General features: G+C 49.6%; 1 protein-coding gene across 1 annotated transcript in view; it reads left to right on the top strand.

Moving 5' to 3' along the window:
- The window catches only part of aspscr1 (ASPSCR1 tether for SLC2A4, UBX domain containing), a 41,549-nt gene that overhangs the window by 4,731 nt on the left and 15,695 nt on the right, over window positions 1-21,123 (top strand). The window contains 6 exon segments of the mRNA XM_065000672.1: window positions 224-290; window positions 3,786-3,830; window positions 3,833-3,847; window positions 9,713-9,765; window positions 13,628-13,679; window positions 13,761-13,830. Of these exon segments, the coding sequence (XP_064856744.1) occupies window positions 224-290; window positions 3,786-3,830; window positions 3,833-3,847; window positions 9,713-9,765; window positions 13,628-13,679; window positions 13,761-13,830 (302 nt within the window).

The raw sequence follows: 21,123 nt of genomic DNA, 5'->3' as shown, positions 1-21,123 counted from the left end.
GAGTTGTGTGGGTGAATGTGTGTTCGCCCATGTGTGTGTGTGTGTGTCAGATACCCCCGAGTGAGTTGTGTGGGTGAATGTGTGTCAGATACCCTTGAATTTCTCCTACATTTACATAGAATCGACCACTAACCTGGAGGTGGATGTCAATAGTGATCCTAAATCTGTTACTACAGTAACATTAGCAATATAATAGTGTGTGTGTGTGTGTGTGTGTGTCCAGGTAGTTCTGAGGGTCCAGTTCCCTGACAGATGTGTTCTACAGGGATTCTTCAGACCTCTAGAGACAGGTAGATCTCTCTTCCTCTCTCTCTTCCTCTCTCTCTTCCTCTATCCCCTTCTGTCTCCTTGTATTAGTAACTATGTGTTGAGTCTAGAGACAGGTAGATCTCTCTCCTCCCTTCCTCTTCTATGTGTTGAGTCTCTAGATCTCTCCTTCCTCTATCCCCTTCTGTCTCCTTGTATTAGTAACTATGTGTTGAGTCTAGAGACAGGTAGATCTCTCCCTTCCTCTATCCCCTTCTGTCTCCTTGTATTAGTAACTATGTGTTGAGTCTAGAGACAGGTAGATCTCTTCCTCTTCCTCTATCCCCTTCTGTCTCTATCCCCTAGAGACAGGTAGATCTGTCTCTTCCTCTATCCCCTTCTGTCTCCTTGTGTTAGTAACTATGTGTTGAGTCTAGACAGGTAGATCTCTCCCTTCCTCTTCCTCTCTTCCTCTATCCCCTTCTGTCTCCTTGTATTAGTAACTATGTGTTGAGTCTAGAGACAGGTAGATCTCTCTCTTCCTCTATCCCCTTCTGTCTCCTTGTGTTAGTAACTATGTGTTGAGTCTAGAGACAGGTAGATCTCTCTCCCTTTCCTCTATCCCCTTCTGTCTCCTTGTGTTAGTAACTATGTGTTGAGTCTAGAGACAGGTAGATCTCTCCCTTCCTCTTCCTCTCTTCCTCTATCCCCTTCTGTCTCCTTGTATTAGTAACTATGTGTTGAGTCTAGAGACAGGTAGATCTCTCCCTTCCTCTTCCTTCTGTCTCCTTGTATCCCTAGAGACTTCTGTCTCCTTGTGTTAGTAACTATGTGTTGAGTCTAGAGACAGGTAGATCTCCCTCTCTCTTCCTCTATCCCCTTCTGTCTCCTTGTATTAGTAACTATGTGTTGACTCTAGAGACAGGTAGATCTCTCCCTCCTCTTCTCCCTCTCCCCTTCTGTCTCCTTGTATTAGTAACTATGTGTTGACTCTAGAGACAGGTAGATCTCTCTTTCCTCTATCCCCTTCTGTCTCCTTGTGTTAGTAACTATCTCTCTTCCTCTATCCCCTTCTGTTGAGTAACTAGAGACAGGTAGATCTCTCCCTCTCTCTTTCTCTATCCCCTTCTCTCCCCTTCTGTCTCCTTGTGTTAGTAACTATGTGTTGAGTCTAGAGACAGGTAGATCTCTCCCTCTCTCTTTCTCTCTCTTCCTCTCTCCCTTTCTGTCTCCTTGTATTAGTAACTATGTGTTGACTCTAGAGACAGGTAGATCTCTCTTCCTCTATCCCCTTCTGTCTCCTTGTGTTAGTAACTATGTGTTGAGTCTAGAGACAGGTAGATCTCTCTTCCTCTGTCTCCTTGTGTTAGTAACTATGTGTTGACTCTAGAGACAGGTAGATCTCTCTTTCCTCTATCCCTTCTGTCTCCTTGTATTAGTAACTATGTGTTGAGTCTAGAGACAGGTAGATCTCTCCTCCCTATCCCCTTCCTCTTGTGTTATCCTCCTTCTCTTCCCCTTCTGTCTCCTTGTGTTAGTAACTATGTGTTGAGTCTAGAGACAGGTAGATCTTCTCTCTTCCTCTATCCCCTTCTGTCTCCTTGTGTTAGTAACTATGTGTTGACTCTAGAGACAGGTAGATCTCTCCCTCTTCTGTCTCTTGTGTTATCCCCTTCCCTGTCTCCTTGTGTTAGTAACTATGTGTTGAGTCTAGAGACAGGTAGATCTCTCTTCCTCTCCCCTTCTGTCTCCCCTTGTGTTAGTAACTGTGTTGACTCTAGAGACAGGTAGATCCCCTTCTCTATCCCCTCTCCTTGTGTTAGTAACTATGTGTTGACTCTAGAGACAGGTAGATCTCTCTCTTCCTCTATCCCCTTCTGTCTCCTTGTGTAGTAACTATGTGTTGAGTCTAGAGACAGGTAGATCTCTCTCTTCCTCTATCCCCTTCTGTCTCCTTGTGTTAGTAACTATGTGTTGAGTCTAGAGACAGGTAGATCTCTCTTTCCTCTATCCCCTTCTGTCTCCTTGTGTTAGTAACTATGTGTTGAGTCTAGAGACAGGTAGATCTCTCTCTTCCTCTATCCCCTTCTGTCTCCTTGTGTTAGTAACTATGTGTTGACTCTAGAGACAGGTAGATCTCTCTCTTCCTCTATCCCCTTCTGTCTCCTTGTGTTAGTAACTATGTGTTGACTCTAGAGACAGGTAGATCTCTCTTCCTCTATCCCCCCCTTCTGTCTCCTTGTGTTAGTAACTATGTGTTGACTCTAGAGACAGGTAGATCTCTCTCTTTCCTCTATCCCCTTCTGTCTCCTTGTGTAACTATTAGACTCAAAGACTGTCTCCTTGTATTAGTAACTGTGTTGACTCTAGAGACAGGTAGATCTCTCTTAGAATCCTCTCTCCCTTTCTGTCTCCTTGTGTTAGTAACTGGAACCATGTGATGTGAGTCTAGAGACAGGTAGATCTCTCTTCCTCTATCCCCTTCTGTCTCCTTGTGTTAGTAACTATGTGTTGAGTCTAGAGACAGGTAGATCTCTCTTCCTCTATCCCCTTCTGTCTCCTTGTGTTAGTAACTATGTGTTGAGTCTAGAGACAGGTAGATCTCTCTCTTCCTCTATCCCCTTCTGTCTCCTTGTGTTAGTAACTATGTGTTGACTCTAGAGACAGGTATCTCTCTCTCTTCCTCTATCCCCTCTCTGATCTCTCTCTTCCTCTATCCCCTTCTGTCTCCTTGTGTTAGTAACTATGTGTTGACTCTAGAGACAGGTAGATCTCTCTCTTCCTCTATCCCCTTCTGTCTCCTTGTCTCTCAGGTAGATCTCTCCCTCTCTCTCTCTCTCTCTCTCCCTCTCTCCCTTCTCCTTGTATTAGTAACTATGTGTTGAGTCTAGAGACAGGTAGATCTCTCTCTTCCTCTCTTCCCTATCCCCTTCTGTCTCCTTGTATTAGTAACTATGTGTTGAGTCTAGAGACAGGTAGATCTCTCTCTTCCTCTATCCCCTTCTGTCTCCTTGTATTAGTAACTATGTGTTGAGTCTAGAGACGGGTAGATCTCTCTCTTCCTCTATCCCCTTCTGTCTCCTTGTGTTAGTAACTATGTGTTGACTCTAGAGACAGGTAGATCTCTCCCTTCCTCTTCCTCTATCCCCTTCTGTCTCCTTGTATTAGTAACTATGTGTTGACTCTAGAGACAGGTAGATCTCTCTCTTCCTCTCTCCCTTTCTGTCTCCTTGTATTAGTAACTATGTGTTGACTCCAGAGACAGCTAGTTGATATCTATCTGACATTAGAATCAAACTGGAACCATAGAGATGTGATGGAATAACCATTAGAATCAAACTGGAACCATAGAGATGTGATGGAATAACCATTAGAATCAAACTGGAACCATAGAGATGTGATGGAATAACCATTAGAATCATACTGGAACCATAGAGATGTGATGGAATAACCATTAGAATCAAACTGGAACCATTAGAATCAAACTGGAACCATAGAGATGTGATGGAATAACCAGGTGGTTTTCAACTGTCCTCCAGTTGCTGCTCTGAGGCACTTTGTGAAGAGCCACCTGCAGGACCCCAACTACCCTTCTACCTGTGTGAGTATCGCTCCGTTTCTCTTACATTTCTCTCTCTCTCATTTAGCTCCGCTCTCTCTCCAGAGCGTCTCTCTCTCGATCTCTCTCTCCCATCTCTCTCTCTCTCGCTCGCTCTCTCTCTCTCTCTCTCCGTCTCTCTCTCTCTCCATCTCTCGTCTCTCTCTCTCTCCGTCTCTCTCTCTCTCCTCTCTCTCTCTCTCTCTCTCTCTCTCCAGCTATCTCTCTCTCTCTCCGTCTCTCTCTCTCGTCTCTCGCTCCGTCTCTCTCCGTCTCTCTCTCTCGCTCCGTCTCTCTCTCGCTCCATCTCTCTCTCTCCGTCTCTCTCCGCCTCTCGTCTCTCTCTCTCTGTCTCTCTCTCTCTCTCCGTCTCTCTCCGTCTCTCTCTCCCTCTCTCGTCTCTCCATCTCTCTCTCGCTCTCTCTCTCTCTCTCTCTCTCTCCGTCTCTCTCTCGCTCCGTCTCTCTCCGTCTCCGTCTCTCTCTCGCTCCGTCTCTCTCTCGTCTCTCTCTCTCTCTCTCTCTCTCTCTCGTCCATCTCTCTCTCGCTCCGTCTCTCTCGCTCCGCTCCTCCGTCTCTCTCTCTCTCCGTCTCTCCGTCTCTCTCTCTCGCTCCGTCTCTCTCACTCCTCTCTCTCTCTCCATCTCTCTCTCTCTCGTCTCTCTCTCTCCGTCTCTCTCTCTCCGTCTCTCTCTCTCCGTCTCTCTCTCTCGCTCCGTCTCTCTCGCTCCGTCTCTCTCTCGCTCCGTCTCTCCGTCTCTCTCGCTCCGTCTCTCTCTCTCTCTCCGTCTCTCTCTCCGTCTCTCTCTCTTCCGCTCCTCTCGCTCCGTCTCTCTCCGTCTCTCTCTCTCGCTCCGTCTCTCTCTCGCTCCGTCTCTCTCTCGCTCCGTCTCTCTCTCTCGCTCCGCTCCGTCTCTCTCGCTCTCTCTCTCTCTCGCTCCGTCTCGCTCCGTCTCTCTCTCTCGCTCCGTCTCTCTCTCGCTCCGTCTCTCTCTCGCTCCGTCTCTCTCTCGTCTCTCATCTCTCCTCTCTCTCTCTCTCTCTCTCTCTCTCCATCTCTCTCTCTCCGTCTCTCTCTCTCTCTCCGTCTCTCTCTCGCTCCGTCTCTCTCTCTCTCGCTCCGTCTCTCTCTCTCCGCTCTCTCGTCTCTCTCTCGCTCTCCGTCTTCGCTCCGCTCTCTCTCTCCTCCCGTCTCTCTCTCGCTCCGTCTCTCTCTCTCCGTCTCTCTCTCGCTCCGTCTCTCTCTGCTCCCGTCTCTCTCGCTCCGTCTCTCTCTCTCTCCGTCTCTCTCGCTCCGTCTCTCTCTCCTCTCGTCTCCGTCTCTCTCTCCGTCTCTCTCTCGCTCCGTCTCTCTCGCTCCGTCTCCGTCTCCTCTCTCTCGCTCCGTCTCTCTCGCTTCCTCTCTTGCTCCGTCTCTCTCTCCGCTCCGTCTCTCTCTCGCTCGCTCTCTCTCTTTCGCTCTCCGTCTCTCTCGCTCTCTTTTCCGTCTCTCTCGCTCCGTCTCTCTCTCTCTCGCTCCTCGCTCCGTCTCTCTCTCGCTCCGTCTCTCTCTCGTCTCTCTCTCTCGCTCCGTCTCGTCTCTCTCTCTCCGTCTCTCCTCGCTCCGCTCCGTCTCTCCCTCTCGTCTCTCTCTCTCCGTCTCTCTCTCTCTCTCTCCGTCTCTCTCTCTCTCTCTCTCCTCTCTCCGTCTCTCTCTCTCTCCTCTCTCTCCGTCTCTCTCTCGCTCCGTCCTCTCTCTCTCCATCTCTCTCTCCGTCCTCTCTCTCTCTCCATCTCTCTCTCTCCATCTCTCTCGTCTCTCTCTCGCTCCATCTCTCTCTCCATCTCTCTCTCTCCATCTCTCTCTCATCTCTCCATCTCTCTCTCTCCATCTCTCTCTCTCTCTCTCTCCATCTCTCTCTCTCTCCATCTCTCTCTCTCTCTCCATCTCTCTCTCTCTCTCCATCTCTCTCTCTCTCTCTCTCTCTCTCTCTCTCCATCTCTCTCTCTCTCCATCTCTCTCTCGCTCCATCTCTCTCTCGCTCCATCTCTCTCTCGCTCCGTCTCTCTCCATCTCTCTCTCTCGCTCCCATCTCTCTCTCTCGCTCCGTCTCTCTCGCTCCATCTCTCTCTCGCTCCATCTCTCTCTCGCTCCGTCTCTCTCTCTCTCCATCTCTCTCGCTCCATCTCTCTCTCGCTCCATCTCTCTCTCTCGCTCCATCTCTCTCTCCATCTCCATCTCCATCTCTCTCGCTCCATCTCTCTCTCGCTCCATCTCTCTCTCGCTCCATCTCTCTCGCTCCATCTCTCTCTCGCTCCATCTCTCTCTCTCGCTCCGTCTCTCTCTCTCTCGCTCCGTCTCTCTCTCGCTCCATCTCTCTCTCGCTCCGTCTCTCTCTCTCGCTCCGTCTCTCTCTCTCGCTCCGTCTCTCTCTCGCTCCGTCTCTCTCTCGCTCCGTCTCTCTCTCGCTCCGTCTCTCTCTCGCTCCGTCTCTCTCTCGCTCCGTCTCTCTCTCGCTCGGTCTCTCGCTCCGTCTCTCTCTCTCGCTCTCTCTCTCTCTCTCGCTCCGTCTCTCTCTCTCTCTCTCGCTCCGTCTCTCTCTCGCTCCGTCTCTCTCTCTCGCTCCGTCTCTCTCTCTCGCTCCGTCTCTCTCTCTCTCCGTCTCTCTCTCTCTCTCTCCTCGGTCTCTCTCTCTCTCTCGCTCCATCTCTCTCTCTCTCTCGCTCCATCTCTCTCTCTCTCTCCATCTCTCTCTCTCTCTCTCGCTCCGTCTCTCTCTCTCGCTCCGTCTCTCTCTCTCGCTCCGTCTCTCTCTCTCTCGCTCCGTCTCTCTCTCTCGCTCCGTCTCTCTCTCTCGCTCCATCTCTCTCTCTCTCTCCATCTCTCTCTCTCTCTCCATCTCTCTCTCTCGCTCCATCTCTCTCTCTCGCTCATCTCTCTCTCATCTCTCAATCAACTTTATACTGAACACAAATATAAAAGTTACATGCAACAATTTAAACGATTCTAATGAGTCACAGTTCATATAAGGAGATCAGTCAATTTAAATACATTTTTGTCCCTGATCTCTGTGGATTTCGACTTGAGACTTCTGTGGTGTTGTGTGACAGACCTTCACATTTTAGTGGTCTTTTCTGTGTAATGATCATGCTGTTTAATCAGCTTCTTGATGTCAGACCTGTCAGATGGATGGATTATCTTGGCAGAGGAGAAATGCCCACTAACAGGGATGTAAACACATTATTGCAAAACATATTTTATTTCAGCTCATGAAACCAACACTTTACATGTTGCTTTATATTTTTGTTCAGTATATTTATGAAGCCCTTTTTATATCAGCAAGCAATGTAGATGTAGCAGCACAGTGACTAGGGAGGGAGACAGGGAGGGTGGAACCAGCAGGTCTGAGACAAGGTAGCACGTCTGGTGAACAGGTCAGGGATCCATAGCCGCAGGCAGAACAACATAACCTTGATTGGCAGCATGACTGGGGAGGGGGACAGCCAGGAGTCCTGAGGTATGGCCCTAGAGCTCAGGTCCTCAGGGTGGAGGGACAGACAGGAGCCTTGAGGCATGGCCCCTAGAGCTCAGGTCCTCAGTGGAGAGGGACAGACAGGAGTGCCAAGGCATGGCCCTATAGCTCAGGTCCTCAGGGGGGAGGGACAGCCAGGAGTCCTGAGGCATGGCCCTAGAGCTCAGGGGGAAGGGGAGAGGGGGAGGGACAGCCAGGAGCCCTGAGGCATGGCCCTAGAGCTCAGGTCCTCAGGGGGAGGGACAGCCAGGAGTCCTGAGGTATGGCCCCTAGAGCTCAGGTCCTCAGGGGGAGGGACAGCCAGGAGTCCTGAGGCATGGCCCTAGAGCTCAGGGGGAAGGGGGAGGGGGACAGCCAGGAGCCCTGAGGCATGGCCCTAGAGCTCAGGGGGAAGGGGGAGGGACAGCCAGGAGCCCTGAGGCATGGCCCCTAGAGCTCAGGTCCTCAGGGGGAGGGACAGACAGGAGTCCTGAGGCATGGCCCTAGAGCTCAGGTCCTCAGGGGGAGGGACAGACAGGAGTCCTGAGGCATGGCCCTAGAGCTCAGGTCCTCAGGGGGAGGGACAGAGTCCTGAGGCATGGCCCTAGAGCTCAGGGGGAGGTGGAGGGACAGCCAGGAGCCCTGAGGCATGGCCCCTAGAGCTCAGGTCCTCAGGGGGGAGGGACAGACAGGAGTCCTGAGGCATGGCCCTAGAGCTCAGGGGGAGGTGGAGGGACAGACAGGAGTCCTGAGGCATGGCCCCTAGAGCTCAGGTCCTCAGGGGGAGGGACAGACAGGAGTCCTGAGGCATGGCCCTAGAGCTCAGGGGAGGGGAGGGACAGCCAGGAGTCTGAGGTATGGCCCCTAGAGCTCAGGTCCTCAGGGGAGGGACCTGAGGCATGGCCCTAGAGCTCAGGGGAAGGGGGAGGGACAGCCAGGAGCCCTGGAGGCATGGCCCTAGAGCTCAGGTCCTCAGGGAGGGGACAGACAGGAGTCCTGAGGCATGGCCCTAGAGCTCAGGTCCTCAGGGGGAGGGACAGACAGGAGTCCTGAGGCATGGCCCTAGAGCTCAGGTCCTCAGGGGGAGGGACAGACAGGAGTCCTGAGGCATGGCCCTAGAGCTCAGGGGGAGGTGGAGGGACAGCCAGGAGCCCTGAGGCATGGCCCTAGAGCTCAGGTCCTCAGGGGGGAGGGACAGACAGGAGTCCTGAGGCATGGCCCTAGAGCTCAGGGGGAGGTGGAGGGACAGACAGGAGTCCTGAGGCATGGCCCTAGAGCTCAGGGGGAGGTGGAGGGACAGACAGGAGTCCTGAGGCATGGCCCTAGAGCTCAGGGGGAGGTGGAGGGACAGACAGGAGTCCTGAGGCATGGCCCTAGAGCTCAGGGGGAGGTGGAGGGACAGACAGGAGTCCTGAGGCATGGCCCTAGAGCTCAGGGGGAGGTGGAGGGGGACAGACAGGAGTCCTGAGGCATGGCCCTAGAGCTCAGGGGGAGGTGGAGGGGGACAGACAGGAGTCCTGAGGCATGGCCCTAGAGCTCAGGTCCTCAGGGGGGAGGGACAGACAGGAGCCCTGAGGCATGGCCCTAGAGCTCAGGGGGAGGTGGAGGGGGACAGACAGGAGTCCTGAGGCATGGCCCTAGAGCTCAGGGGGAGGTGGAGGGACAGCCAGGAGTCCTGAGGCATGGCCCTAGAGCTCAGGGGGAGGTGGAGGGACAGCCAGGAGTCCTGAGGCATGGCCCTAGAGCTCAGGGGAGGTGGAGGGACAGACAGGAGTCCTGAGGTATGGCCCCTAGAGCTCAGGTCCTCAGGGGGAGGGACAGACAGGAGTCCTGAGGCATGGCCCTAGAGCTCAGGTCCTCAGGGGGAGGGACAGACAGGAGTCCTGAGGCATGGCCCTAGAGCTCAGGTCCTCAGGGGAGGTGGAGGGGGAGGGACAGCCAGGAGCCCTGAGGCATGGCCCTAGAGCTCAGGTCCTCAGGGGGAGGGACAGACAGGAGTCCTGAAGCATGGCCCTAGAGCTCAGGGGAGGTGGAGGGACAGACAGGAGTCCTGAGGCATGGCCCTAGAGCTCAGGGGAGGGGGGGGACAGACAGGAGTCCTGAGGCATGGCCCTAGAGCTCAGGGGGAGGTGGAGGGGGACAGACAGGAGTCCTGAGGCATGGCCCTAGAGCTCAGGGGGAAGGGGAGAGGGGGAGGGACAGACAGGAGTCCTGAGGCAGGCCCTGGAGCTCAGGGAGGTGGAGGGACAGACAGGAGTCCTGAGGCATGGCCCTAGAGCTCAGGGGAGGTGGAGGGATGGGGACAGAGAGGGAGAGGATAATCTCTCCATCTCTCTCTCTCATTTTGGATATAAAATGATTATTTCCTCTCTTCCAGTCATCGCTCCTCCTAAAACCATTCTGGAGGACCCAACAGCCACCCTTTTCCAGGTAAGCCCCCCCCCCCCTACATGTAAGGACCCAACAGCCACCCTCTTCCAGGTAAGCCCCCCCCCCCTACAGGTAAGGACCCAACAGCCACCCTCTTCCAGGTAAGCCCCCCTACAGGTAAGGACCCAACAGCCACCCTCTTCCAGGTAAGCCCCCCCCTACAGGTAAGGACCCAACAGCCACCCTCTTCCAGGTAAGCCCCCCTACAGGTAAGGACCCAACAGCCACCCTCTTCCAGGTAAGCCCCCCCCCCCCCTACAGGTAAGGACCCAACAGCCACCCTCTTTCCAGGTAAGCCCCCCCCCTACAGGTAAGGACCCAACAGCCACCCTCTTCCAGGTAAGCCCCCCCCTACAGGTAAGACTCTCCATGTCTCTAAAGAACAGAATGAAATTGGACTGGTAAACTTTATTTATTGTTGCTCCAATCAGTGTAAAGTATTAATTCGGGTTCTAGTAGGTTTGAAACAGCATGGAGACATGAACCCTACACAATAATAACACAACACAAGGAATTCTCATGTGCTTTAGAAAAATACATCTCTCTCTCTGTTGCTCTTTTCTCTCCTGTCCTCCTCCTCCTCTCTCTCTGTTGCTCTTTTCTCTCCTGTCCTCCTCCTCTCTCTCTGTTGCTCTTTTCTCTCCTGTCCTTCTCCTCTCTCTGTTGCTCTTTTCTCTCCTGTCCGCCTCCTCCTCTCTCTGTTGCTCTTTTCTCTCCTGTCCTCCTCCTCTCTCTGTTGCTCTTTTCTCTCCTGTCCTTCTCCTCTCTCTCTGTTGCTCTTTTCTCCTGTCCTCCTCCTCCTCTCTCTCTGTTGCTCTTTTCTCTCCTGTCCTCCTCTCTCTGTTGCTCTTTTCTCTGCCTCCTTCTTTCTCTGTTGCTCTTTTCCTCCTGTCCTCCTCCCTCCTCTCTCTGTTGCTCTTTTCTCCTGTCCTCCTCCCTCCTCCTCCCTCCTGTCCTCCTCCTCTCTCTCTGTTGCTTGTTCTCTCCTGTCCTCCTCCTCCTCCTCTCTCTGTTGCTCCTTTTCTCTCTGTTGCTGTCCTCCTCCTCCTCTCCTCTGTTGCTCTTTCCCTCCTCCTCCTCTGTTGCTGCTTTTCTCTCCTGTCCTCCTCCTCCTCCTCTCTGTCTGTTGCCCTCCTCCTCCTTCTCTCTCTGTTGCTCCTCTCCTGTCCTCCTCCTCCTCTCTCTCTGTTGCTCTTTTCTCTCCTGTCCTCCTCCTCCTCCCTCTCTGTTGCTATGTTCTCTCCTGTCCTCCTCCCTCCTCTCTCTGTTGCTCTTTTCTCTCCTGTCCTCCTCCCTCTCTCTGTGTTGCTTTTCTTCTGTCCTCCTCCTCCTCCTCTCTCTGTTGCTCTTTTCTCCTGTCCTCCTCCTCCTCCTCTCTCTGTTGCTCTTTTCTCTGTCCTCCTCCTCCTCTCTCTGTTGCTCTTTTCCCTGTCCTCCTCCTCCTCTCTCTCTGTTGCTCTTTTCTCTCCTGTCCTCCTCCTCCCTCCTCTCTCTGTTGCTCTTTTCTCTCTGTCCTCCTCCTCCTTCCTCCTCTCTGTTGCTCTTTTCTCTCCTGTCCTCCTCCTCCTCTCTGTGTCCATTTTCTGCCCTACTGACCTTCACCACTGTTTGATCTGGGGTGAGGAGAGAGAGGGAGGAAGACTGAGGGGGAGGGAGACAGAGGGGATGGGGGGGGGGGGGGGGGTCTGATGTGTGAGGTTGCAAGGGTTAGATTCATAGGGAGTGTAGAGATCGCCACGATTACACCCTTAGAAGTACACACCAGTCTGGAGAGAGATTCTGGAGCCATCTCTCACACACACACACACACAGACAGACACACAGACAGACAGACAGACAGACAGTTCAATTGAATGATTTTGTGTGATGTCACAGAAGGAATGTTCCCCATCCCAGCAGCCCTCTGATAGCAGCCCTCCCCTCTATCTCCCCTGCCTATGGAGACGCCAGTGTCTAAGGGAGCATGTTGTGCCCAGGGAGAGAGTGGTGGAATGTCTGTTATCCCATTGCTACACATTGTTTCTTGTTCAAAGAGTCTCTAATAATAGTCATTAACAGCTCTGTCCATAATAGAAACCAGAAGGACTGGAGGGAGGAGGAGGTAGAGAGAGGACTGAGGGGAGAGTGGTAGGTAGAGGGGTAGAGAGAGGCCAGAGAGGGGTGGGGAGAGGCCAGAATGGGGGTGGGGAGAGGCCAGAGGGGGTGGGGAGAGGACAGAGGGAGGACTGAGGACAGAGGGGGTAGAGAGAGGACAGAGGGAGGACTGAGGACAAAGGGGGAGTAGAGAGAGGGACAGATGGGGGTAGAGAGAAGACAGAGGGAGGACTGAGGGTAGAGGGGTAGAGAGAGGGGCAGAGAGGGGGAGGGAGAGAGGTAAAGAGAGGACAGGAGAGGCCAGAGGGGGGTAGAGAGGGCCTGAGGCCAGAGAGGGGGGTAGAGAGAGGCCTGAGGCCAGAGGGGGTAGAGAGAGGCCTGAGGCCAGAGGGGGTAGAGAGAGGCCTGAGGCCAGAGGGGGTAGAGAGAGGACAGAGGGGGTAGAGAGAGGACAGGAAAGGACTGAGGACAGAGGGGGGTAGAGAGAGGACTGAGGACAGAGGGGGTAGAGAGAGGACTGAGGACAGAGGGGGTAGAGAGAGGACAGGGGGGTAAGGAGAGAGGACAGGAGAGAGGGACAGAGGAGGACAGTAGAGGGTAGAGAGGACAGAGGGGGGTAGAGGAGGACAGAGGGGGTAGAGAGAGAGGACAGGGGGTAAAGAGAGGACAGGAGAGGCCAGAGGGGGTAGAGAGAGACTGAGGCCAGAGAGGGGTAAGAGAGAGGACTGAGGCCAGAGGGGGTAGAGAGAGGACAGAGGGGGGTAGAGAGAGGGACAGGAAAGGACTGAGGACTGAGGGGGTAGAGAGAGGACTGAGGACAGGACTGAGGGTAGAGAGAGGACTGAGGGAGGGGGTAGAGAGAGGCCAGAGGGGGTAGAGAGAGGACAGGAAAGGACTGAGGACAGGGGGTAGAGAGAGGACTGAGGGACAGGACTGAGGCCAGAGGGGGTAGAGAGAGGACTGAGGCCAGAGGGGGTAGAGAGAGGACTGAGGCCAGAGGGGGTAGAGAGAGAGACTGAGGCCAGAGGGGGTAGAGAGAGGACTGAGGCCAGAGGGGGTAGAGAGAGGACTGAGGCCAGAGGGGGTAGAGAGAGGACTGAGGCCAGAGGGGGTAGAGAGGGGACAGGAAAGGACTGAGGCCAGAGGGGGTAGAGAGAGAGGGACAGGAGAGGACTGATGACAGAGGGGGTAGAGAGAGGACTGAGGACAGAGGGGATATAGTAGAGAGAGGAAGGACTGAGGACAGAGGGGGGTAGAGAGAGGACTGAGGACAGAGGGGGGTAGAGAGAGGACAGAGGGGGGTAGAGAGAGGACAGAGGGGGGTAGAGAGAGGACAGAGGGGGGAGGACGGCAGGGAGAGAAGGTTTTGGGGCTGTGTCTATCCTCAGCAGACAGCACTAGAGATATTTTTAACGGTCTCTCTGTCTACCTCTCTCAGGTAAACAGTAGAGTCAGAATAATAACTCTGTCTGTACTCACCCTGTAATCACCAGTCTGTCAGTCATTACAGCCATCGGCACCATTTAAACCTTTCACTTTCAGGGCTCGTGATTCAGGGGTTGTTGTTTGGCTCTCGAGGTGAAGGTGTTTTCCCAACCGCTCGATGAGCCTTCAGTTAGTGGTCGACTTCAAACTGAACTGTGTGCCGCCATGTTTGGTGACGGTGAAGAAGCTGTTGGAGTGTTAGAAGTGGATTGAAACGGGCGTCTCTCTCTCTCTCTCTCTCTTGATTGGAGGAGAGAGATCTTCTCTCTCTCTCTCTCTCCAGGCTGACCTGTTCCCTGCTGCCCTGGTCTACTTTGGCTCTGACGTCAAGACAGGTGTGTCTCCCTTTACCTCGGGTTGATTTCAACGTGTTGCCTTGGATGAGATGGTTCTGAAGGTGTGTTCTCTGTCCACAGAGAGTTACTTAGAGAGACATCTCCTGGATTCCAGTGTCTCGGCCCTACAAGCAGACGAGGCCATTGCTGGGTCAGTCTACTGTTGACATTTAACAACCAAACAACAACATTTTATTTGTGTGTGTGAGAAGGAGAGGATCAGAACCTCCTGTTGGTGGAACTGCCCCATCGTCGTGGCAACACGGCTCGGCTGTGTTTCCCCGGGCGACGGCTCTATGTTCCTGTCACAGCGCTGTCATCATCAGAATCCTTTGAAGGGTTCCGGCCAAACGCACGGACACCCCCCACCTCCCCTCCTCTAAAGATAGAGCCATTTCCCCAATCTGACCCCCACCTGTTGCCCCTCCACCATCAGTCGAGGACACACACCCCCACCTCCCCCTTCCTCTAAAGATAGAGCCATTTCCCCAATCTGACCCCAATTGTTGCCCCTCCACCATCAGTCGAGACACACACACACACACACCACTAACCCATCTCCCCTTCATCCATCCACTCCTCTTCACCTCTCTCTCCTCCTCCTGTCCCTCATTCCACTATTAGCTTCAAAGGGGATGCCAGGGAACCTTCTACCTCTCCCCTACTTCTGTGAGGGAGGGTGAGAGAGAGAGAGAGAGAGAGGGAGTGGGAAAGGGGGGTAAGAGAGAGAGAGATATTGATATAGTGGAGGGAAAGAGAGAGAGAGAGATATTGATATAGTGGAGGGAGAGAGAGAGAGAGAGAGAGAGAGAGATTGATATAGTGGAGGGAAAGAGAGAGAGAGAGATATTGATATAGTGGAGAGAAAGAGAGAGAGAGATATTGATATAGTGGAGGGAGAGAGAGAGAGAGATATTGATATAGTGGAGGGAGAGAGAGAGATATTGATATAGTGGAGGGAGCGAGAGAGATATTGATATAGTGGAGGGAGAGAGAGATATTGATATAGTGGAGGGAGAGAGAGAGAGAGAGATAGATATAGTGGAGAGAGAGAGAGAGATATTGATATAGTGGAGGGAGAGAGAGAGAGACAGATATTGATATAGTGGAGGGAGAGAGAGAGATATTGATATAGTGGAGGGAAAGAGAGAGAGAGAGATATTGATATAGTGGAGGGAAAGAGAGAGAGAGAGATATTGATATAGTGGAGGGAAAGAGAGAGAGAGATATTGATATAGTGGAGGGAAAGAGAGAGAGAGAGATATTGATATAGTGGAGAGAGAGAGAGAGATATTGATATAGTGGAGGGAGAGAGAGAGATATTGATATAGTGGAGGGAGAGAGAGAGAGAGAGAGGGAGAGAGAGAGAGACAGATATTGATATAGTGGAGGGAGAGAGAGAGAGAGAGAGATATTGATATAGTGGAGGAGAGAGAGAGAGAGAGAGAGATATTGATATAGTGGAGGGAGAGAGAGAGAGAGATATTGATATAGTGGAGGGAAGAGAGAGAGAGAGAGAGATATTGATATAGTGGAGGAGAGAGAGAGAGATATTGATATAGTGGAGGGAAAGAGAGAGAGAGAGAGATATTGATATAGTGGAGGAGAGAAGAGAGAGAGTGGAGAGAGAGATATTGATATAGTGGAGGGAGAGAGAGAGAGATATTGATATAGTGGAGGAGAGAGAGAGAGAGATATTGATATAGTGGAGGGAGAGAGAGAGAGAGATATTGATATAGTGGAGGGAGAGAGAGATATTGATATAGTGGAGGGAGAGAGAGAGAGAGATATTGATATAGTGGAGGGAAAGAGAGAGAGATATTGATATAGTGGAGGGAGAGAGAGAGAGACAGATATTGATATAGTGGAGGGAGAGAGAGAGAGAGATATTGATATAGTGGAGGAAAGAGAGAGAGATATTGATATAGTGGAGGAGAAAGAGAGAGAGAGATATTGATATAGTGGAGGGAGAGAGAGAGAGAGATATTGATATAGAGATATTGATATAGTGGAGGGAGAGAGAGAGATATAGTGGAGAGAGAGAGAGAGAGATATTGATATAGTGGAGAGAGAGAGAGAGAGATATTGATATAGTGGAGGGAAAGAGAGAGAGAGAGAGATATGATATAGTGGAGGGAAGAGAGATATTGATATAGTGGAGGGAGAGAGAGAGAGAGATATTGATATAGTGGAGGGAGAGAGAGAGAGAGATATTGATATAGTGGAGGGAGAGAGAGAGAGACAGATATTGATATAGTGGAGGGAGAGAGATATTGATATAGTGGAGGGAAAGAGAGAGAGAGAGAGAGATATTGATATAGTGGAGGGAGAAAGAGAGAGAGATATTGATATAGTGGAGGGAGAGAGAGAGAGAGATATTGATATAGTGGAGGGAAAGAGAGAGAGAGATATTGATATAGTGGAGGAAAGAGAGAGATATTGATATAGTGGAGGGAAAGAGAGAGAGAGAGAGAGATATTGATATAGTGGAGGGAGAGAGAGAGAGAGATATTGATATAGTGGAGAGAGAGAGAGAGAGAGATATTGATATAGTGGAGGGAGAGAGAGAGAGATATTGAGACAGATATTGATATAGTGGAGGGAGAGAGAGATTGATATTGATATAGTGGAGGGAAAGAGAGAGATATTGATATAGTGGAGGGAGAGAGAGATTGATATAGTGGAGGGAGAGAGAGAGAGAGAGATATTGATATAGTGGAGGGAGAAGAGAGATATTGATATAGTGGAGGAGAGAGAGAGAGAGATATTGATATAGTGGAGGGAAGAGAGAGAGATATTGATATAGTGGAGGGAAGAGAGAGAGATATAGTGATATAGTGATATAGTGGAGGGAGAGAGAGAGAGAGATATTGATATAGTGGAGGGAGAGAGAGAGAGATATTGATATAGTGGAGGGAGAGAGAGAGAGAGATATTGATATAGTGGAGGGAGAGAGAGAGAGACAGATATTGATATAGTGGAGGAGGGAGAGAGATATAGTGGAGACATTGATATAGTGATATTGATATAGTGGAGGGAAGAGAGAGAGATATTGATATAGTGGAGGGAAAGAGAGAGAGAGATATTGATATAGTGGAGAAAGAGAGATATTGATATAGTGGAGGGAAAGAGAGAGAGAGAGATATTGATATAGTGGAGGGAAGAGAGAGAGAGAGATATTGATATAGTGGAGGGAAATATAGTGGAGAGAGAGACAGATATTGAGTGGAGAGAGAGAGAGAGATATTGATATAGTGGAGGGAGAGAGAGAGAGAGATATTGATATAGTGGAGGGAAAGAGAGAGAGATATTGATATAGTGGAGGGAGAGAGAGAGAGAGATATTGATATAGTGGAGGGAGAGAGAGAGAGAGATATTGATATAGTGGAGGGAGAGAGAGAGAGATATTGATATAGTGGAGGGAGAGAGAGAGATATTGATATAGTGGAGGGAAAGAGAGAGATATTGATATAGTGGAGGGAAAGAGAGAGAGAGATATTGATATAGTGGAGGGAGAGAGAGAGAGATATTGATATAGTGGAGGGAGAGAGAGAGAGAGATATTGATATAGTGGAGGGAGAGAGAGAGAGACAGATATTGATATAGTGGAGGGAGAGAGAGAGAGAGAGAGAGATATTGATATAGTGGAGGGAAGAGAGAGAGAGATATTGATATAGTGGAGGGAGAGAGAGAGAGAGAGATATTGATATAGTGGAGGGAAGAGAGAGAGAGAGATATTGATATAGTGGAGGGAGAGAGAGAGAGAGAGAGATATTGATATAGTGGAGGGAAAGAGAGAGAGATATAGTGGAGTGAGAGATATTGATATAGTGGAGGGAGAGAGAGATATTGATATAGAGAGAGAGAGAGATATTGATATAGTGGAGGGAGAGAGAGAGAGAGATATTGATATAGTGGAGGGTGGAGAGAGAGAGAGATATTGATATAGTGGAGGGAGAGAGAGAGATATTGATATTGGAGGGAGAGAGAGAGAGAGATATTGATATAGTGGAGGGAGAGAGAGAGATATTGATATAGTGGAGGGAGAGAGAGAGAGAGAGAGATATAGTGAGGGAAAGAGAGAGATATTGATATAGTGGAGGGAGAGAGAGAGAGAGATATTGATATAGTGGAGGGAGAGAGAGAGAGACAGATATTGATATAGTGGAGGGAAAGAGAGAGAGAGATATTGATATAGTGGAGGGAGAGAGAGAGAGAGAGAGAGATATTGATATAGTGGAGGGAGAGAGAGAGAGAGAGATATTGATATAGTGGAGGGAGAGAGAGAGAGAGAGATATTGATATAGTGGAGGGAGAGAGAGAGAGATATTGATATAGTGGAGGAGAGGGAGCGAGAGAGAGAGATATTGATATAGTGGAGGGAGAGAGAGATATTGATATAGTGGAGGGAGAGAGAGAGAGAGATATTGATATAGTGGAGGGAGAGAGAGAGAGATATTGATATAGTGGAGGGAAAGAGAGAGAGAGAGATATTGATATAGTGGAGGGAGAGAGAGAGAGAGAGATATTGATATAGTGGAGGGAAAGAGAGAGAGATATAGTGGAGATATAGTGGAGGGAAAGATATTGATATAGTGGAGGAGAGAGAGAGAGATATTGATATAGTGGAGGGAGAGAGAGAGAGAGATATTGATATAGTGGAGGGAGAGAGAGAGAGAGATATTGATATAGTGGAGGGAGAGAGAGAGATATTGATATAGTGGAGGGAGAGAGAGAGAGAGATATTGATATAGTGGAGGGAGAGAGAGAGATATTGATATAGTGGAGAGGAGAGATATTGAGAGAGAGAGATATTGATATAGTGGAGGGAGAGAGAGAGATATAGTGGAGGAGAGAGAGAGAGATATTGAGAGAGATATTGATATAGTGGAGGGAAAGAGAGAGAGAGATATTGATATAGTGGAGGGAGAGAGAGAGATATTGATATAGTGGAGGGAGAGATATTGATATAGTGGAGGGAAAGAGAGAGAGATATTGATATAGTGGAGGGAGAAGAGAGAGAGATATTGATATAGTGGAGGGAGAGAGAGAGAGATATTGATATAGTGGAGGGAGAGAGAGAGAGAGATATTGATATAGTGGAGGGAGAGAGAGAGAGATATTGATATATATAGTGGAGGGAGAGAGAGAGAGATATTGATATAGTGGAGGGAGAGAGAGAGAGAGATATTGATATAGTGGAGGGAGAGAGAGAGAGAGATATTGATATAGTGGAGGGAGAGAGAGAGAGATATTGATATAGTGGAGGGAGAGAGAGAGAGACAGATATTGATATAGTGGAGGGAAAGAGAGAGAGATATTGATATAGTGGAGGGAGAGAGAGAGAGAGATATTGATATAGTGGAGGGAGAGAGAGAGAGAGATATTGATATAGTGGAGGGAAAGAGAGAGAGAGATATTGATATAGTGGAGAGAGAGAGAGATATTGATATAGTGGAGGGAGAGAGAGAGAGATATTGATATAGTGGAGGGAAAGAGAGAGAGATATTGATATAGTGGAGGGAAGAGAGAGAGAGATATTGATATAGTGGAGGGAGGGAAGAGAGAGATATTGATATAGTGGAGGAGAGAGAGAGATATTGATATAGTGGAGAGAGAGAGAGATATTGATATAGTGGAGAGATATTGATATAGTGGAGGGAAAGAGAGAGAGAGATATATTGATATAGTGGAGGGAAAGAGAGAGAGAGATATTGATATAGTGGAGGGAGAGAGAGAGATATTGATATAGTGGAGGGAGAGAGAGAGAGAGAGATATTGATATAGTGGAGGGAGAGAGAGAGAGATATTGATATAGTGGAGGGAGAGAGAGAGAGAGATATTGATATAGTGGAGGGAAAGAGAGAGAGATATTGATATAGTGGAGGGAGAGAGAGAGAGAGATATTGATATAGTGGAGGGAGAGAGAGAGAGAGATATTGATATAGTGGAGGGAAAGAGAGAGAGAGATATTGATATAGTGGAGGGAGAGAGAGAGATATTGATATAGTGGAGGGAGAGAGAGAGAGAGATATTGATATAGTGGAGGGAGAGAGAGAGAGATATTGATATAGTGGAGGGAGAGAGAGAGATATTGATATAGTGGAGGGAGAGAGAGAGAGAGATATTGATATAGTGGAGGGAGAGAGAGAGAGAGATATTGATATAGTGGAGGGAGAGAGAGAGAGATATAGATATTGATATAGTGGAGGGAAAGAGAGAGAGATATTGATATAGTGGAGGGAAGAGAGAGAGAGATATTGATATAGTGGAGGGAGAGAGAGAGAGATATTGATATAGTGGAGGGAGAGAGATATTGATATAGTGGAGATATTGATATAGTGGAGAGAGAGAGATATTGATATAGTGGAGGGAGAGAGAGGGAAAGAGAGAGAGATATTGATATAGTGGAGGGAAAGAGAGAGAGAGATATTGATATAGTGGAGGGAGAGAGAGAGAGAGATATTGATATAGTGGAGGAAAAGAGAGAGAGAGATGATATAGTGGATATATTGATATAGTGGAGGAGAGAGAGAGATATTGATATAGTGGAGGGAGAGAGAGAGAGATATTGATATAGTGGAGGGAGAGAGAGAGAGAGAGATATTGATATAGTGGAGGGAAAGAGAGAGAGAGAGAGATATTGATATAGTGGAGGGAGAGAGAGAGATATTGATATAGTGATATAGTGGAGAGAGAGAGAGGATATTGATATAGTGGAGGGAGAGAGAGAGATATTGATATAGTGGAGGGAGAGAGAGAGAGAGATATTGATATAGTGGAGGGAGAGAGAGAGAGAGATATTGATATAGTGGAGGGAGAGAGAGAGACAGATATTGATATAGTGGAGGGAAAGAGAGAGAGAGATATTGATATAGTGGAGGGAAAGAGAGAGAGAGATATTGATATAGTGGAGGGAGAGAGAGAGAGAGACAGATATTGATATAGTGGAGGGAAAGAGTGGAGAGAGAGAGAGAGATATTGATATAGTGGAGGAGAGAGAGAGAGATATTGATATAGTGGAGGGAGAGAGAGAGAGATATTGATATAGTGGAGGAGAGATATTGATATAGTGGAGAGAGAGAGATATTGATATAGTGGAGGGAAGAGAGAGAGAGAGAGATATTGATATAGTGGAGGGAAAGAGAGAGATATTGATATAGTGGAGGAGAGAGAGAGAGAGAGAGATATTGATATAGTGGAGGGAGAGAGAGAGAGAGAGATATTGATATAGTGGAGGGAAGAGAGAGAGACAGATATTGATATTGATATAGTGGAGGGAAAGAGAGAGAGAGAGAGATATTGATATAGTGGAGGGAGAGAGAGAGAGATAGGGAAAGAGAGAGAGATTGATATAGTGGAGGGAGAGAGAGAGAGATATTGATATAGTGGAGAGAGAGAGAGAGAGAGATATTGATATTGAGTAGGGAGGAAAGAGATATTG

This window comes from Oncorhynchus nerka, linkage group LG15 (assembly GCF_034236695.1).
Source record: "Oncorhynchus nerka isolate Pitt River linkage group LG15, Oner_Uvic_2.0, whole genome shotgun sequence".
In the NCBI taxonomy this organism is placed as follows: domain Eukaryota; kingdom Metazoa; phylum Chordata; class Actinopteri; order Salmoniformes; family Salmonidae; genus Oncorhynchus; species Oncorhynchus nerka.
The sequence above is the reverse complement of the archived record's forward strand: the minus strand, read 5'-3'. Positions and strand labels throughout refer to the sequence as shown.